At 41.3% G+C, this 17781-nt stretch overlaps 1 protein-coding gene and 3 long non-coding RNA genes across 5 annotated transcripts; 1 reads left to right on the forward strand and 3 right to left on the reverse strand.

Moving 5' to 3' along the window:
• Positions 1-208: 208 nt before the first annotated feature.
• LOC127535878 (uncharacterized) lies at positions 209-1382 on the reverse strand. Its single transcript, XR_007944759.1, has 4 exons — positions 1143-1382; positions 770-941; positions 525-662; positions 209-318 (listed from the first exon to the last, which is right to left on the reverse strand). It is a non-coding gene; the product is annotated as an uncharacterized LOC127535878 (long non-coding RNA).
• Positions 1383-1921: 539 nt separating this feature from the next.
• On the reverse strand, positions 1922-2573 carry LOC127535882 (uncharacterized). Its single transcript, XR_007944763.1, has 3 exons — positions 2410-2573; positions 2213-2289; positions 1922-2096 (listed from the first exon to the last, which is right to left on the reverse strand). It is a non-coding gene; the product is annotated as an uncharacterized LOC127535882 (long non-coding RNA).
• A 546-nt stretch (positions 2574-3119) lies between these two features.
• LOC127535846 (uncharacterized) lies at positions 3120-4604 on the forward strand. Of its 2 annotated transcripts, none has more exons than XR_007944725.1 (4): positions 3120-3625; positions 3920-3977; positions 4177-4271; positions 4512-4604. It is a non-coding gene; the product is annotated as an uncharacterized LOC127535846 (long non-coding RNA). The 2 variants fall into 2 exon arrangements; XR_007944723.1 differs by having other exon boundaries at positions 4209-4271.
• Positions 4605-5821: 1217 nt separating this feature from the next.
• Positions 5822-7812, reverse strand: LOC127535739 (uncharacterized). The gene has a single exon (XM_051954356.1). The coding sequence runs from the start codon at positions 7694-7696 to the stop codon at positions 6641-6643; it is 1056 nt and encodes a 351-aa protein (XP_051810316.1). The 5' UTR covers positions 7697-7812; the 3' UTR covers positions 5822-6640.
• Positions 7813-17781: the final 9969 nt, after the last annotated feature.

Below are 17781 nucleotides of genomic sequence, written 5' to 3' on the forward strand. Positions count from 1 at the left end.
TACAGGTATCTGGCCTATCGGAGTTTTGTGAGCTGGTGCTGGGGGTTCTTGGGACGCAGAATCTGTGTTGTGATTCCCACTTGTGTGGTTCTTCGTATCCGCACACAGTTTCCTGATGTGCAAGAACACTATGTGGGATTCAGACTGGCCCTCGGTTAAACCTGGACACATAGCTGGCAATGACCTCCTCCGTGTCAGGCCGCTCACACTGCGCAGTTAGGTCCTCTGGAACAGGGAAGGCCAACAGTGCATTCATGTATGTTGCAGGGTCCAGAAACACTTGGTCAAAGATGAGGTCCATCATGTCAGCAACATACCCTGTTTAATTGAAAACATGTAGAAAAGACCATTTGTTTATTATCTTTGCTGTTTTTTTGTAATCATTATTACTATCTGGTCTGATATAACACCTGTCTGTCCTTGTACTTGCTTCTAATTTATTTGTTTTTTTACTGATTTTTTCCCCAAATCTCCAACAATTAAAAAAAAAATGTGTTAGAACATTAAAAGAATGTAATACTTACGAAATGTTGGCTCTATCTTGTGTGGTTTGGCCCTGCATTCTCCCTTCACGGCCTTTGGAAAATGGACCTTGAAAAGAGGTACACCTTCCTGTGTTTTTGCTTGAGGCCGGTCAGCGTTTTCATTGTAATACATAGCAGCTAGGTACAGTGTGAAAATACAACAAAAACAAAGTTACAGATGTTTATAACAAAGACATGATGTGTATAGTGTACCAAAATTTCTAAATTACAAAAGTTTGATTTACCTGCTCAGCATTCCAATAAATGGGAAAACCACATTCTTTGGGGCAAATCGAAGAATCACACTGTGAAATGCCTCTAATGATGAAGTCTGGTGGTGAGGGCTCAGTTTTGCAACATCCTTCAGTGTTCTTTTGTTGGTCAACACCTTCTCTAACTTATAGAAAGCAGGAGTTGCTAAAATCAGAAAAAAAAAAGAGAAAATGAGAAAAGCATTAATTTGTAAATAGTAATTTTCAAGACATATTTGGAGATGAACTTCCTAAGTTATTACACTACTGTATTAAATATAGGTGCCTTTCAAAATATCTGCTTATCAAACGAGAATAATATTGAGAATAAATCCAATAACTTTTAGTCCTTCTATGAATAAAATACCTGCACGTAGCCATTTGTTCTTGTCACGTGTCTGGTGGATGTCATGCAGGCACTTGGGGTAAAGAGGGTCCTCGTGTATGGATGTCTTGCACGTGGTTCAGGATTGAGGTCCATTTTGCTATTCTCTCTGGTCCTGTAGTTGAGGTAGCTGCAGTCCAGTATATGTGGTTGTTGATGCTCCTCATCCACTTCTGGATGTTTTCACAGTCTTTCTGTTTGCTGATCTTGTCCATTTTCTGTGAAATACTTAGAGTGAATCCAAGATACATCACTTTCAGTAAACATAGCCCTCAATAGAATGATACTGTAAGTGCAGTATCTGATAAACAGTTTCAAAAGATGTGATACATATGACAGATGATTTCACAAGTTACTGTTCGGACACAAATTGTCTTTCATATTGCTCTGCTTCAATGTGCAACAGAAGTGTACGGAAGCCCTGAAAGGCAAGGTGAAAAAAACCAAAAAACAGGCAATGTTCGAGTTTATCTTGTACACATGCCACAGCCAGGTATCCTTTTGAGACTCTGTATTTGCAGGACGGTAAGTTTTGTAGCCTTGAATGGGGGTGCAGCGACATATGCTGGGCAGTTTTCCTAAGATAAACAAGATAAACTCGAACATTGCCTGTTTTTTTGTTGTTGTTTTTTTCACCTTGCCTTTCAGGGCTTCCGTAGAAGTTTGCTGTGAACAGCGCACTTTTAGTAGCTACTACTATGCGGATGGATAACAATGTGGATTTATATAATAATAATAATAATAATGAAACATACCTTTTGCCATATGCCATACATCATAGTAGTGGGTGATGTTTCTTTCCCTGAGGAACTTCTGAATTTGCGGATGACGGTCAGTAACAATGCAATCAATCGCAATTCCACGTCCCTCCAGAAATTCCAGACTCCTCATCAGGCCCTCTTTCTCCATGTAGTAATTACCCCCAACCTCGTTACTCTGTAACCCCCCACACACAGAAGAAAAAAAAACATATTGTTAAAATGATTGTAATGGATATCTATTTTGTAATTTCACTGAGTAACCTTGTTAAAGATTTAATTCCAAGCACCCACCTGAACCAACTGGCTGTCAATAACTGTGTTTGTGTTGAGGTCCATCATGGTGTAACTCCCAAACTTTGCAGAGTGTCCTGATAAAAATGTGTTTGAAACATCATATTAGTCATTATACATTAATACTTTTAGACTACAAGGGGCCGCACAAAATCTCAAACACTTATATAAACAGTTCTGCTAAGAATTAGAAATACCTGGAGAGTCAGCCCTCATGTCACCACCAACTATCAATTTGTTCTCCTGACTGAGCCGCTGGAGCATCATATCCTGTGATGTTTTCCAGTGGTGAATGACTGCAGGTTCAATGAAGGATCTGGCATGGTGGCGAAATGTGTCATGCTGAAACAATTGTAGCTCCATTGCCTTGAAGACCTGTTTGCAAAGGAAAAATGTTTTTATATTTTCATAATGCATGTAAATTGATCAGAATAATATCTAGACACATAATTAGAACTGAAGGAAATGCAGTTGCACATCCGTTACCCTTGCAATTTTCAAGAAAGATGCACCACTCAGGTACACAGCTGCAGATAGGTGGATGTTCCCTGCTGGCGTGCTTCCAAGCAAAGGCAATGAGGGCACTGCTGATCCACAGACAGGAATGTCCCCAGCTTCCTTGTTTTCACTTCACATTTCCGTGTGCAAACAGGACAGGCAGCAAATAACTCCATAATGGAACTCTCATAGACGATATATTTCTTTGTCTTGTGTGGATGAGTTGATGACTCTTGTCTGTATACATACATACATACATACATACATATATATATATATATATATATATATATATATATAAAGGAAAAGACATTGAGTAATTAAACAGCCCAAACTCTCTTCAGTGTGTTATGAAGATACACATTCATTCACACAAACAGACAGGCAGATGTGGATAACTTATGACAAAAATGTTGACTCTGTCAATGTGACAGAATCTGCAGGGTCATATGTGGAATCTTGTCCCTTTGACGCTGTCAATGAAGAGGTTCCCTCTAATGGGTCTTCCTCCAGCTCCTCTTCAATGTCCAGGCGATGTCTTTTTGAAGGTCTCTTTATTGGTGTTGATGAAAAAGACAAAGGGTCTACACTGGATGTCCCGACACCAAAATCCTTGCAGGACACAGCATAGGCGTTTCTAGCCCATTTTTGGGGGTGCTTCAGCACCCCCAAATTGAATCCCAGCACCCCTAAAATTTAAAAGATTTTCATTTTTTGTATCGCATGTCCTTTTTTTTTAACAACCCAGAAAAGTGTAAAAAACCATACAGTACTTGGTAGATACGTTATGTTTTAACAACAAAAATACAGCACCCCTCTCTTGCCTCAAAATGGTTTGATCCTGCTCAACTTTCCCAACTCGGGCTCCTTTTGGAGCTAAGCGCTGCCCCATAGAAGCTAATGTGGCGTAGTGGTGTGAGTACCTGGTTTGAACTTCTACCACTCAGTTCCAACACATTATTATTATTACCAGTCCTCATTTTTGCTACATTTAATCAAAGGTTACTGTTTATGTTGTTAGGTAGGAGTTAGCAGACGTTTTTTCTAGCTAGCAAACGTTACAGGTGGTCAGTGTCTGTTTGAATTGGACTGAGAGAAGCTAGCTGTTGTGTCAGTGCATGTGTTAATATTAAAGCCAAGGTTCTACTGACTAGCTAACTGACTGGATGCCCATTAACATTATAACTCCTATTGTGTGTGTCTGTGCAGACAGACAGCCTCATCATGGACATAAGATTGTTTTTTCGAAGAAAATAGCCAGGTTCAGGTAAGAGTGTAAGATGAAATGGTTTATCAAGAGTAATGTTGGAAGTTGGATCAGTGTATCAGTGTTTATATCTGTTATCAGATATAAAACACATTGTTTGGTTATTTGCCTTTAGATTGACATTACAAAGAGAGAGCGGAGGTTATTTATTCATATTCTTATTGGTATTTTTTTCATATTTATATAATTTTTCCTCTAGCTGAATACAATCTATTTGTGTATGATTGTCAGTCCAAAGAGGGAGAGATGAAAAAGGGGGAGGAGAGGAGAGAGTGCAAAGTCAGGAAGAACCAGGTAAGTAAACAAACAGAGAATAGTGGCACGCAAACAGTAACTGTTAAGATAACAAAGAAGAACATTCCATTCACAATATAATTTTACATATATGTCATGGAAGTTATGTGTTCTCCCCACATTAAATGCTTTCCAGAAGCACGCTTAACAGATATCAGTGGACTTTTTTCTAAACAGAACATCATTACATTTTCCTAATTATCTATTTGTTTTTCTATTTGTTTAATTTCACTATCATAGGAAGAGAACAAGGAGAGACTCTGGGAGATGAGAGCGTGCAGACCAGGGAAAGAAATGCTGTGCATCACATTTCAAATAAAAGGCAAAAAATAAGTCCAAGGTCCATTTTTTTTTTTTTGGTGCTTGGTATAGGGGGCTGGTTTACTCCAGAAACATACATGCTGTTTATGTGTATGTTGAGGAGCTGCTGTTTCTAAATGAGTCGTCTTTTCCCAGAAATTACGACTACAATATGTTTCTTTTAAGATTCCAGTGTATTCCTCCTTTGCGGTGATTCAGCATTTAAATAAACTTTATCAGATTGGATGGTTTAGTCACAGACTTTTTCAAAAGGTGTTATGCTTTTCTTTCACAAATGTGGGAGTGAAACTGCATTAAAACGTACAAAACAATGAAGAAATTTATCTTGCCTGGCTGGGCACCTCTGGGTGCTCAGCACCCCTAAACCTCTGATCCTAGAATCGCCCCTGGGACACAGTAGCTTGGACACCTGCAAAGAACAATATATTCTTAATAAAGAAAGTCTATGTAGACAACAAAAATAAATGTAATGGGCAAATGATTACAGACATCAAAACACTTTGTCCTGTTTGTACATACCTTCACTTCTAAAGTGGGACTGAAAAGTCCTCAAGGACAGCTGTGTGCCTGCAGTCCTTGTCAGCACTGGCTCAGTTTGGCATGCAGCATCTCTTGATGTTGACACCTCAGTGGATGTGCCTGATGTGCTGCCCTGTATACGTAAAACAAGCTATGCTGTCAACAGTGTCACGTATTCTCTCGCTATATATTAATAACGAGAATACGCTGAAAAACACGGGACTTATCTGTTCTGAATACACAAGTCACCTGTCTGAAATGCCCCTCTCTCGTGTACAATACACATGTCTCAGACAGAACGTCTTTCCAAACACTGGCTTTCTTTGCCTTGAGGCGTGATTGAGCCCCGACGGAAAACGGCGGTGTTGTGTCAGGTTCGTGGACCTGACACGGAAAGACGCCTGCCACCACTAATGCAGGCAGCTACTAACAAGCTTGATGCTAACTATACTGATGCCAGCCACAAAAGGCGCGTGTTCAAAGTAGTTATGTTGAATGTCTCTTGATATTATCAGTTCTTGCATGTTAACGGGGACGCAAACGTTAGCAGCAGTAACCGAGCTATGTTAGCTGCCATGCTAACGTTAGGCGTACACATCAACAACCACCAGCTTATCCGTAATGTAGGGTTATGCAGTAAAGATACAAAAAATGATAAGAACTTAAATCTCCCACACTTGTACTTGGGTCACGAAGCGTTGGTACTGCGTCCTTCTTGATTCGGAGTCTTTGTGCTAAGCCAGAGCTGTATGGGCCCATGTTCGAAAAACACTCGTACGTGAAATGCCGGGCACACACATACAAGCATTTTCAGAATGTTTGTTCTGTCCTCACTAAATGGAAAGCTATCTAGCTAAGACAGACAGCAAACAGGAGACTTCATGTGGTAGAAACCTCTTTACTTTACTGTACTGTAAAGCTGTAACACACAAACATACAACAATCAGAATTGAGCATTACACATCTCAAACACAATTTTAAATGTTACACCACACAACTGATTAGCATCTAAATTTCCTTAACTTTGAATTGACTTGTAAATTAATCTGTCCAAATTAGCCTAATTAGCATCTGAAAAGTCCGCTAGCTTAAATGCTAACAAATGCTAACGTTTGTACTCTTAAACTCATTTTAAACCTCAAATTGCTTATTAAAATTAAAAGGACTAATTGTCAGCTTGCTTACAGACTGATATATAAAACACTTTTCGACTCAAACCCAAAACCTACAGCCTTATGTGGGCCAAAACAACACGAGGACGCTGCACTTGAGCCATGACGGTTCCATACTGAGCTTCTGAACAATGAACATGACAATCTCCGCTCTCGCCACCAGAGGGCACTTCGAACCAGTAGAAAAACCAACCAAACTCATTCACAACATTAGACTAACCATCACACTCCCTGCCTGGTATAAATACTTTTATGCCACTATATTCAAATTAACCAGTCTTTTGTTTGGAGGGAGCAGTGGAATGAGTTGAGTTATAGGTCGCAGATAGATACGTGGAGTGCCTTGTTTTACAACTCTTACTTCCACCTTTCTGATCTTTTGTCTTTGCTTGGGATGCATTTAGTAATGAGTCCAATGGGCCATTCATTGCGCTTCACCAGATCATCCTTTACTAAGACGACATCTCCTTCTTTGATATTGTCCTTGTCTAAAGTCCATTTCTTCCTAACTTGAAGAATTGACAAATATTCTTGTCTCCAGCGTTTCCAAAAGACATTCGCGAGGCTTTGAACATGTTGCCATTGCTTTTTGTACATGTATTTAATGTCAAATGTCCCTTCTGGAACAGGTGCAACTCCTGCCTTTTGAGTTAGGAGCATGGATGGTGTCAAAATTGTTGATGTGTCTGAATCTGTGGTGATGGGAACTAGTGGACGGGCATTAATGATAGCCATAACCTCCGCCATTAGGGTTGTAAGGACTTCGTGTGTAAGGCGAGTAGGACCTGACTGCAGTAACATGGCGTCAAGAATGCGGCGAGCGGTGCCTATCATTCTTTCCCATGAGCCACCCATATGGGATGAGTGGAGTGTGTTAAAAGTCCATGTGCAGCCTTCTTTGCTCAAATAGTTTTGCATCTCCGGATCATCAGTGCTGATTTTCAACTCTTTACAAGCCCTGATAAAGTTGGTGCCACGGTCTGATCTGAGAACTTTGGAAGGACCCCTGACAGCGAAAAACCTTCGCAAAGCATTAATAAAACTTGAGGTGGACATAGTGTCAATTATTTCTATGTGAACAGCGCGTGTGCTTAGGCAACTGAATAAAACTGCCCAGCACTTGCTTTCTGCACAACCACCCCTTGTCCTGCGGGTGATTACAGTCCATGGTCCAAAAACATCTAGGCCCACTCTTGTGAATGGGGGCTCCATAACGAGGCGATCCTCAGGGAGATTGGCCATTTTCTGTTCAGCGGGTTTTCCTCTAAGCTTGTGACATGTGACACACTGATAGATTACACTTGACACTAGTTTTCTGGCACCGATTATCCAAACGCCTGCAGATCGAAGCGCTCCCTCGGTGAGGTGGCGACCTTGGTGAGCGACATCTTGGTGGTAATGTCTCACAATCATAGTAGACACATGATGCTTTTTAGGGAGTATCACTGGGTGCTTTTCGTCATATGGTAGATCTGCAAGAGATGTGCGACCTCCCACTCTTAACAGTCCATCTGAGTCTATGAATGGGTTTAGAGTTCACAGGGGGCTTGGTTTTGGGATTTGTTCTCCTTTTTGTAGCTTTTTTTTTCCTCTTTGAATGCACATTGTTGAACACTTGCAATGACTGTCAGTTTAGCTTGAGTTTGTGGATTTGTGGTGTTCGAGTCTGTAGCTTTTGATTTGTTTCTGGCTACTGTGATGAGTTTTGTCATACCTCTAATGAGATGTTCCCACGATGAGAACCTTTCGAAGCGATGTGAGCCAAGAGGTTTGGTGCTGACTTGAGTAGCACAGACAGTGACTTCTGGTTGAATCTCTGCATCTTGTTCTGGTTCGATTAGTTTGAAGTTGCTTGTGTCTGCCGTATGAGGAGACTGTGACAGTTCTTTTGTCAGGAAAGGCGGTCCGGTGAACCAGTATGTTTGCGGTAGAAGAGGTGCTGTTATTGGTCGTGTAGCAATGTCTGCTGGGTTGTTTTCTGATGAGACATGATGTCACTGTGATGGCACAGATGACTTTCTGATCTTTGAGACTCTGTCTGACACGTAGACATAAAACCTTCTTGAGGTGTTCTTGATATTACTAGCACAATTTTACTGTACGTGTAGAACTTGACAGCGTGCAAGTTAATGTCCATATCTTGGCATATGAACTCTGCCATTTCCACAGCAAGGACGGCTGCACACAACTCCAGATGTGGGAATAGTGTGCGCTGGCTTTGGTGCTAGTTTGGATTTCCCCATGACAAATCCACTGTAGTACTGTCCATGTTCGTTTTGAACTTGTATGTAGGCTACAGCTGCTATAGCTGTGGATTGAAGCGTCGCTGAAGACACAAAGTTCTCTGTGCTGCGTTGAGGAGAGAGAGAAGGGCACATACGGTCTGGAACGTGTATGTGCTCTAACTCTTAGAAGAGAATCCTTCCATGCAGTCCACAGCCTCTCTTTGTCCGGGGACAAGGATCGTCCCAGTCGCATGGTTCGGAGGTGAGTTCTCTTATGCATGCTTTTCCTTGTACAGTAATAGGCGCAACAAACCCAAGGGTCGTACAAACTATTGACAGTGGATAGTACACCTCTTTTTGGTGAAGGGTTTTTGTTCTTTGCACACTTGAAAAGTGAAAGTGTCAGATTCAAGATTCCAGCTGATGCCTAAACTTTTCTGAACAGGTAACGGGTCACTGTCTAGGTTGAGACTTTTAATGTCTTTTGCCAAATCACATGTTGGGAAAGCCTCCATGACTTTGCTGCTGTTTGAAAGTGATTTTATGTAAGCGCAGATTTGACTCGGCCAACATTTTCTGGGTATTTTGCAGGAGAGCGATGGCTTGAGTTCAGTGGGAAGAGAGATTAGACCGTCATCCACATAAAAGTTCCTGGTGGCAAACTGTGATGCGTCTTTGCCATGTTCCTTTTCTTCTGTCTCAGCTGCTTTGCGTAGTCCGTAGATTTCGACAGAGGGAGAGGGTCGATTCCCAAACACATGAACTTTCATGCGGTACTCGATGATCTCTTTTGTGAGGTCATTGTCTTTGTGCCAAAAGAATCGCAGAAAATTGCGATGATCTTCTCTCACTGTGAAACAGTAGAACATTTGTTCCACATCTGCCTGTTACTGCAATAGGCTCTCTGCGGAACCTTATGAGTACTCCTAGCAAGGCATTGTTAAGATCTGGGCCGCTTAGGAGGACGTCGTTGAGTGCTATGCCCTCATGTTTGGCACTTGAGTCAAAACCACACAAATTTGATTGGGTTCTGTGGATGATACACTCCAAACATGGGGAAGGTACCAACACTCTTCATTAGGCTGCAAGGGAGGTGCGATTTCTGCTTGCTGATTGTCTAAGATTTTCTGCATGAACTGTAGGAAGTGCTCTCTCATGTCAGGTTTTTTGTCAAGACTGCGTCTGAGTGTGAGGAGTCTTTTCAAAACTTGTTCTCTATTGTTTGGTAGATGTTGTCTGGGTGTAGCAAAAGGAAGCGATGCAACCCAGCTGTTAGTCTCATCCTGGTACATTTCGTTTTGCATTATTGTGAGAAACTGTGCATCTTGCTGCGAGGGTGCTAGCCTTTCATCATCTTCTCTTTTGATTGAAGACTGTATCCCCAAGAACTGTCTGTTTGTTTTGTTTGGTAAGTATCTGTGAAGTTTTGAGTCTCATCTGCAACTCGCTCTATCCTTTTTTTCTTTTACTTGCAGGACATTGGAGCAGGGACTGAGGTACGAAGGACGTTCCGTTCAGCAATGTGTTAGTTTTGTATGCTCTGACAGAAACTGGTTTGTGTGCATCACTTACACATACGTCACCCACGATGACCCAGCCAAGGTCTAGACGCTGGGCGAATGGTGCATTACTGCGGACCATTGCGTTGCTCTCTCACCTTGTGAAGCCTCAGGATGTCTCTTCCTAGCAGCAACAGGATCTGCGCATTTGGATCGACAGGATGAATCTGTGTGAGAGTGCCTTTAAATGTGGGTGGTGGTGGGCAACTTCAGGTGAGGGTATCTCTGAGCGGTCCTCTGGAATCATGTCACATTCTAGCATAGGAGGTAGTGATACTTTAATGTGACCATCCATAGACTCAATGATAAAGTCTTTAGCTTTCCTCCCGCTCACTTCCATGACACCTGAGCATGTTTTTAAAGTATACACCTCTGTGCCTTCGTTTACTCTGAAGATGTCAAAAAAGTCTGAGCGAGCAAGAGACTGATTACTCTGTTCATCCATAACACAATACAAGTTTAGTGCTTTTTCTCTTTGCCCCTGCTGGATAGACTTTAGCTAACATATCTTTGCACAGGACCTGGGACTATGCTGTTCCCACATAACCTCAGTACACATTGTAGTAGCAGAGACAGGTGGTAAACTTGGCTCAGGCTCCCTTGCCCGTGCTGTTCCACCTCTGGCGGCAGGTTGATGTCGGATGCAGGAGGGCCTGGATGCAGAGCCGTATTGTGTCTTTCACTCTGACATTCTTTGCATGTCATTTTGATAGGACAGTTTTTAGCTTGGTGTTATTTGTTGCACAGCACTTGAAGCATATGTTTTTTCTCTTTCAAATATGCTTTTCTTCCTCTAGAGGCTTGTTGCGAAAGCCGCGACATTTCCTGAGGGGATGTGGCTTTTTATGCAGAGGACATTCTTTGTCCGGTTCTTCACTTGTCTCTGTTGACTGAGTACGCTGCGCTATTTCAGTCCTTTTCAACCGATATCATGGGGCGGGTACTGCTTTTAATTGGTTTGTCATACTTTGGCTGAGTGCTGACAGAAAGAGAAGGCTTGGGGTCATTTCTTATGCGTGCCTGCTCTTGCCACAATCTGGAGAAATGGAAAAAGGGTGGGAATGTCACATTACGATCTGGCTTTTATATTTAGATGCTTGTGAGATCCACTTTTCTTGTAAAGAATATGGCAACTTCTCTTTGATGAGATTACACCCCTAGCAGTGTCTAGAAAGGCTAGCCCAGGAGAATAGCCCTCTGTTTTGCTAGTTCAACTCAAGTAAAAGGTCCCTAGTTCTCTTAGTTTAGTATTGTCTCTAGAGGTAATTCTGGAAAGTCCTCAATTTTCTTAAAGAGGGTGTGTTCGATTACCTCAGTGCACCGTAGGTTTCTTCCAGGCGCTGCCAAACATTTCAGAGCCTGCAATTGTGTCGTTGATTTGAGCTGCACTGATTCTCTTCGCTGTGTCAGTTGACTTTGGTCTGAGCCATTTGATCAGAAGGTCTAGCTCTTCTTTGGTGACAGAGACAAAGCTTTAGTAATATTTCAGAAATTGATGATTTCCAGCCACGTAGTTTTGCGCATTGTCATCTAATTTCTGCAAGTGCCCTGTTACGATTTACGTCCATCAGATACTAGCTACATAGCTTACACTTGATGTCTCCTGAGTGTTAGGAGAGATGAGCTGAATGGCTGGTACTGATGGTTTCCGGCTGGATAGGTTGTGCGAGGACTGGGTGTTGATATGTAGTTGTAGGGAGGGGATTTTGTTGCTGCAGTATTTGCCTGGGAGTCAGATTTGTAGTTTCAACTTGTTTGAAAGGGTTTTGTGCTTAAGATGGAGGTTGTGGTACACTTGGTTGTCCGGTAGGAAGACTTGACTGTCAATGTTAGTTTGAACCTTTTGTCTGGAGTCTATGGTGTTGCTGGGTGTATGTTCTCGGCATAGTGATTGCAGTTCTCATACTGAAGCAGCTGCCTCTAAGATGTTTGCTTTGCTGTTGCAGCTACTATTTTTTCTTTACCTTTAATATGTGCAGTTGCTTAATGGCTTCAGCTTCCTCTTCTGCATAGGCCAACTGCGCTTGTACAGCCCCAGCTTTGGCTCGTGCTTTGAGCGCTGCAACGCTTGCTGATGACCTTGTGGACTGCTTCGAGGATCCAGAGCAACGAGACCTTGTTTCCCACAGATCTCCCTGACTGTCAGGCGGGTAGCCTCTCTGCTGACTTTGGGGTTGAGTGTCTGCTTGCTGCAACATGACGGGTGACTGAAAGTAACAGCTTCTGGTGCCGTCTGCTGATTATAAGCTCTTTACTGTTCTGTCCTCACTAAATGGAAAGCTATATAGCTAAGACAGACAGCGAACAGGAGACTTCATGTGGTAGAAACCTCTTTACTTTACTGTACTGTAAAGCTGTAACACACAAACATACAACAATCAGAATTGAGCATTACACATCCTCAAACACAACATTTAAATGTTACACCACACAACTGATTAGCATCTAAATTTCCTTAACTTTAATTGACTTGTAAATAATCTGTCCAAATTATAGCCTAATTAGCATCTGAAAAAGTCGCTAGCTTAAATGCTAACAAATGCTAACAATGCTAACGTTTGTACTCTAAACTCATTTTAACCTCAAATTGCTTATTAAAATTAAAAGGACTAATTGTCAGCTTGCTTACAGACTGGTATATAAAACACTTTCGACTCAAAACCCAAACTTACAGCCTTATGTGGGCCAAAACAACACGAGGACGCTGCACTTCCGCCATGACGGTTCCATACTGAGCTTCTGAACAATCAACATGACAATCTCCACTCTCGCCACCAGAGGGCACTTCGAACCAGTAGAAAAACCAACCAAACTCATTCACAACATTAAACTACCATCACAATGTTGTTTGGTACATGACCATCAAAGATATAATCCAGCCACTTTATTCGGAGAGGCTCGGAAGTGGGGAGCAAAAATAAACTTTCGTGTTGGTGTGTGCAGCCAACAACACCACAACTTGCGTGTCTTGCCTTCGCCATGTTTGTTCTCCAAGAGGTACTTTGCCAGGGTGGGGCTCGCTTTGCCAGGGTGGGACTCACCTTTTCATGCGGGTGGGGGGCACAGTCAGGGGGAGGAGTTAAATCGCTTATTTCGTCATAGTGGACCCAACTCAAACTCGGCCGTATTGAGCAGCATTTTCACAAAATATGGTGTAGAAAGGCAGGGAGGAAACAGACAGTTTTCAAATTGAACCTCATAATGAGCAACTGCAACACACACTACTATAAAAACTTTCACAAAGTGAGATTGCATAATATGGCTGCTTTAAAGGCATACAAATCCCTTTGATGCTGTTAATTTCGTGCTTTGCGGTCACGTACAAGAACTCACATTACCATCCAGTATCAGAAATGTAACAATTCATTGCGCTAATGACAAACACCCTATATCGCTCACATGCCGATAATTGATATAAAGGACTATCAGCAGGATCTTTTCTCTACATATCTATTTTTATTGGGTGATTGTAACATTTCCATGATTTTAAAGGATTTTACAAATTAAATCAAAACTGAATGACCGTTTACCTGAAATGAAATGTGCACTGCAAAGCCGTGCATTCTTTATTTGTGCCTCCGACCAGTGTATCCCGGTTCATCGCACGTAGCCACAACTGCCTTCGATTTGTTGAAATGGATTGAGCCCCTCCAGGTATTGATTAAAATTTTAAATGAGGGTTGTCTTTACTTCGATTCTGACAGCCAACAGCACAACAAGAAGGCATATTTAGCGTAATATGTGTATATAACAAAACACCTATTCGAGCTTGCAATATCACGTGTTGGCTTGGTAAACAAGCTTTGTTTGCACCGGCTCTGCGTGCGCAGCTGCCTAATTAAGTATGCATACGTCATGTGAAATCCAGCTAACGCAGACGCCTCTTTGACTGCGGCTGCCCTCGAGCGGCGTGCCTGCAGGGCAGCCATCTTGGATCAGGGCCACTCGCTCCTACAATACATTACTTCCATAGAGGAATGATGTGCTTATACAATTAAAGTTGTCATAAATCGCTCAAATTCTCAAGCAATTTTGACGGGGTTTGCTTGTAACAAATGCCAGGACATGCTAGATCAGGGGTTGGCAACCCGCGGCTCCGGAGCCGCATGCAGCTCTTTCAGGCCTCTGTTGTGGCTCCCTGTAACTTTGGAAAATAAATTGTTCTGGCCTTTCAGGCGCGTTTCAATGCATTTTAATACAGACAATTTTTATTGTGAAATTACCGCTCTTATTTTGACGTGTCACTCCACCGGATGGGCTGCTGGGGTACTATTGCATGAGAGCACAGAGTTGAAGCAGAGAGACAACACGGAGCTTCCGATTCCCACGTTTCATGCCTTTTTTTTTTTTTTTTACTCCTGGAGAAGCAACGCCTGTAGTTTCACATCGTTTTGTACTCAAGAATGGCAAGCCTGGTATATTAAAGCTCCACTCCAAGAAAGACACGTCTTGTCTTTTGAGTCAAAAGTTACTCAATTGATAGGGTAATACACGTTACTCGCAAGAACACGGCTCGATGTCCAGGCAGCAGTCAGAGAGTCAGAGGAGTGTCGTCTTGGAAAATAGGGCAGCGACTTACCGGAGAAAAGTTATTAGCTTAAGATAATAGATAAATAGATTTTACAAGTTAAATAGACATTCGCAAAATATTGATTTTCCAGCTAACGTTATGTAACATATGAGGTCCAGGAGCAAAAAATGACATTAACCAAGTAATATAAATATTAGTGGAAGGACACGATTAAAAAAATGAATCGATCTAATTAGAGGCTGATTAACAAGGGCATAGAGGTAAAAAAGTGATATATGCAGTGTTGTCTTCATTTTAAATGCCAAAAGGATTTTTGCGGCTCCCGGTGTTTTCCTTTCTGTGGGAAATGGGTCGAAATGGCTCTTTGAGTGTTAAAGGTTGCCGACCCCTGTGCTAGATAGATAGATAGATAGAAATAGAAAAAACAAAACAAACAAACACAAAACGTTCAGATGTGCTCAGGTTTTTATTGATTTCACATTTACAGCTTTAACATTGCATTGGAGTACAATTAGTTTGTATTATTGTACTTCTACTGTATTACTGTTATTGCTATTCATATAATTATCATTATATTCCTATAATATTGCATGATTATTGTTTATTATTTTATATTACAGGTTACTGGTAATATTATTATGATTATTATTATTACTATTACTTCTATTATTATTACTACTACTATTATATTACTCTTACTATTATTACTGCTACTATTACTACTACTTACTATTATCATTATTATTATTATTATTACTATTACTGCTATTATTACTATTATATCACGTGTATAAATCACGTTCTTTGGGAAAGCTTAAACATGTGAGAAAAGTAGCCAGAGATAAAGAATTGTCTACAACAAAATAATTCCCTCATAAATCAGGGCTATTATTAGATCTGGTCAGATGCTGTATTCTAACCCACCAATTACTGCAGTAAGTCTGTTTTTTTCTTTGTAACAGGCTGTCACTAGGAACGCTAGATTCACAACATCGAAATTTTTATACAAAAAATTGTCTCAGATTAGTTATTTCACCGGTAAGCAGCTGTGTAATACACAGGATGATGTAGAGAGCTGGTTAGATCATGGGTAGAAGCCAGACACGGAGCTGATGGAGTTCTATCAGTCTTGTCGGCTTTTATTTCACTATGGCAACCTGCTAACAATGTATTATTCCTACATACATCTTACATGTGAAAAGTAATCCCACGAGCTCTTGTTTCCTTACAGCGCTCATTAGAGCATCCATTAGGCTGAACAGAAGTGCCGGCATCTTTCGCGAAGCTCGTTCTGCTGTTTAAATAACTATGCTGGAGTCAGAGGGAGATAGTGTGTAGCTTCAGTGTTGAGTGGCAAAACCAGCATTTGTAAAATATCCGGGCACTTTGTATAGTAGCTACACGTGTGACGTTTCTAAAAAATCAGTTTGGCAATCGGTTCAAAATTTCAGTGAATAATTCCATTCAGCAGTACTTCTTGCCTCGTAGATGTCTATGCACCGCTGCCTCCACTGGCACCGTTTCAAGATGGCGGCGCTGTAGGCACGCCTCTCGACAGCCTACAACGTTAGGACAAAATTTGTTGGTACCCTCAAGTTAAAGAAGGAAAAACCACAATTCTCACTGAAATCACTTGAAACTCACAAAAGTAACAATAATACAAATTTATTGAAAATTAAATAATCAAATCAGCCATCACTTTGAATTGTTGATTAACATAATTATTTAAAAAACAAACTAATGAAATAGGGCTGGACAAAAATGATGGTACCATAACTCTAATATTTTGTTGCAACAACCTTTTGAGGCAATCACTGCAATTAAACATTTCTGTATTTGTCAATGAGCGTTCTGCAGCTGTCAACAGGTATTTTGGCCCACTCCTCATGAGCAAACAGCTCCAGTTGTCTCAAAGTTTGATGGGTGTCTTCTCCAAATGGCATGTTTCAGCTCCTTCCACATATTTCAATGGGATTCAGATCTGGGCTCATAGAAGGCCACTTTAGAATAGTCCAACGCTTTTCTCTCAGCCATTCTTGGGTGTTTTTGGCTGTGTGTTTTGGATCGTTGTCCTGTTGGAAGACCCATGACCTGCGACTGAGACCAAGCTTTCTGACACTAGGCAGCACATTTCTCTCCAGAATGCCTTGATAGTCTTCAGATTTCATCGTACCTTGCACACTTTCAAGACACCCTGTGCCAGAATGCAGCAAGCAGCCCCAAAACATTACTGAGCCCTCCTCCATGTTTCACCGTAGGGACAGTGTTCTTTTCTTTCGTACTGCTTGGTTTTTGAGGTCTATGAACATAGAGTTGATGTGCCTTACCAAAAAGCTCCAGTTTGGTCTCATCTGTCCAAAGGACATTCTCCCAGAAGCTTTGTGGCTTGTCAACATGCATTTTTGCAAATTCCAGTCTCGCTTTTTTATGAGTTTTTTTCAGCAGTGGTGTCCTCCACGGTCGTCTCCCATGAAGTCCACTTTGGCTCAAACAACGACGAATGGTGCGATCTGACACTGATGTACCTTGGCCTTGGAGTTCACCTTTAATTTCTTTGGAGGTTGCTCTGGGCTCTTTGGATACAATTCCAACGATCCGTCTCTTCAATTCTCATCAATTTTCCTCTTGCGGCCACGTCCCATGGAGGTTGGCTACTGTCCTGTGGGTCTTGAACTTCTGAATAATATGCGCCACTGTTGTCACAGGAACTTCAAGCTGTTTAGAGATGGTCTTATAGCCTTTACCTTTAAGATGTTTGTCTATAATTTTTTTCGGATGTCCTGGGACAATTCTCTCCTTCGCTTTCTGTTGTCCATGTTCAGTGCGGTACACACCTTTTCACCAAACAGCAGGGTGACTACTTGTCTCCCTTTAAATAGGCAGACTGACTGATTATGAGTTTGGAAACACCTGTGATGTCAATTAAATGACACACCTGAGTTAATCATGTCACTCTGGTCAAATAGTTTTCAATCTTTTATAGAGGTACCATCATTTTTGTCCAGGCCTGTTTCATTAGTTTGTTTTTTAAATAATTATGTTAATCAACAATTCAAAAGTAATGGCTGTTTTTGATTATTTAATTTTCAATAAATTTTATTTATTGTTACTTTTGTGAGTTTCAAGTGATTTCAGTGAGAATTGTGTGTTTTTCCTTCTTTAACTGAGGGGTACCAACAATTT

The sequence above is a fragment of the Acanthochromis polyacanthus genome, chromosome 1 (genome assembly GCF_021347895.1).
Source record: "Acanthochromis polyacanthus isolate Apoly-LR-REF ecotype Palm Island chromosome 1, KAUST_Apoly_ChrSc, whole genome shotgun sequence".
NCBI classification, from domain to species: Eukaryota; Metazoa; Chordata; class Actinopteri; family Pomacentridae; genus Acanthochromis; species Acanthochromis polyacanthus.

Coding starts and splice junctions, on each gene's coding strand:
- LOC127535739 (XM_051954356.1), bottom strand. CDS start 7,696: ATGATTGTGAGACATTACCACCAAGATGTCGCTCACCAAGGTCGCCAC.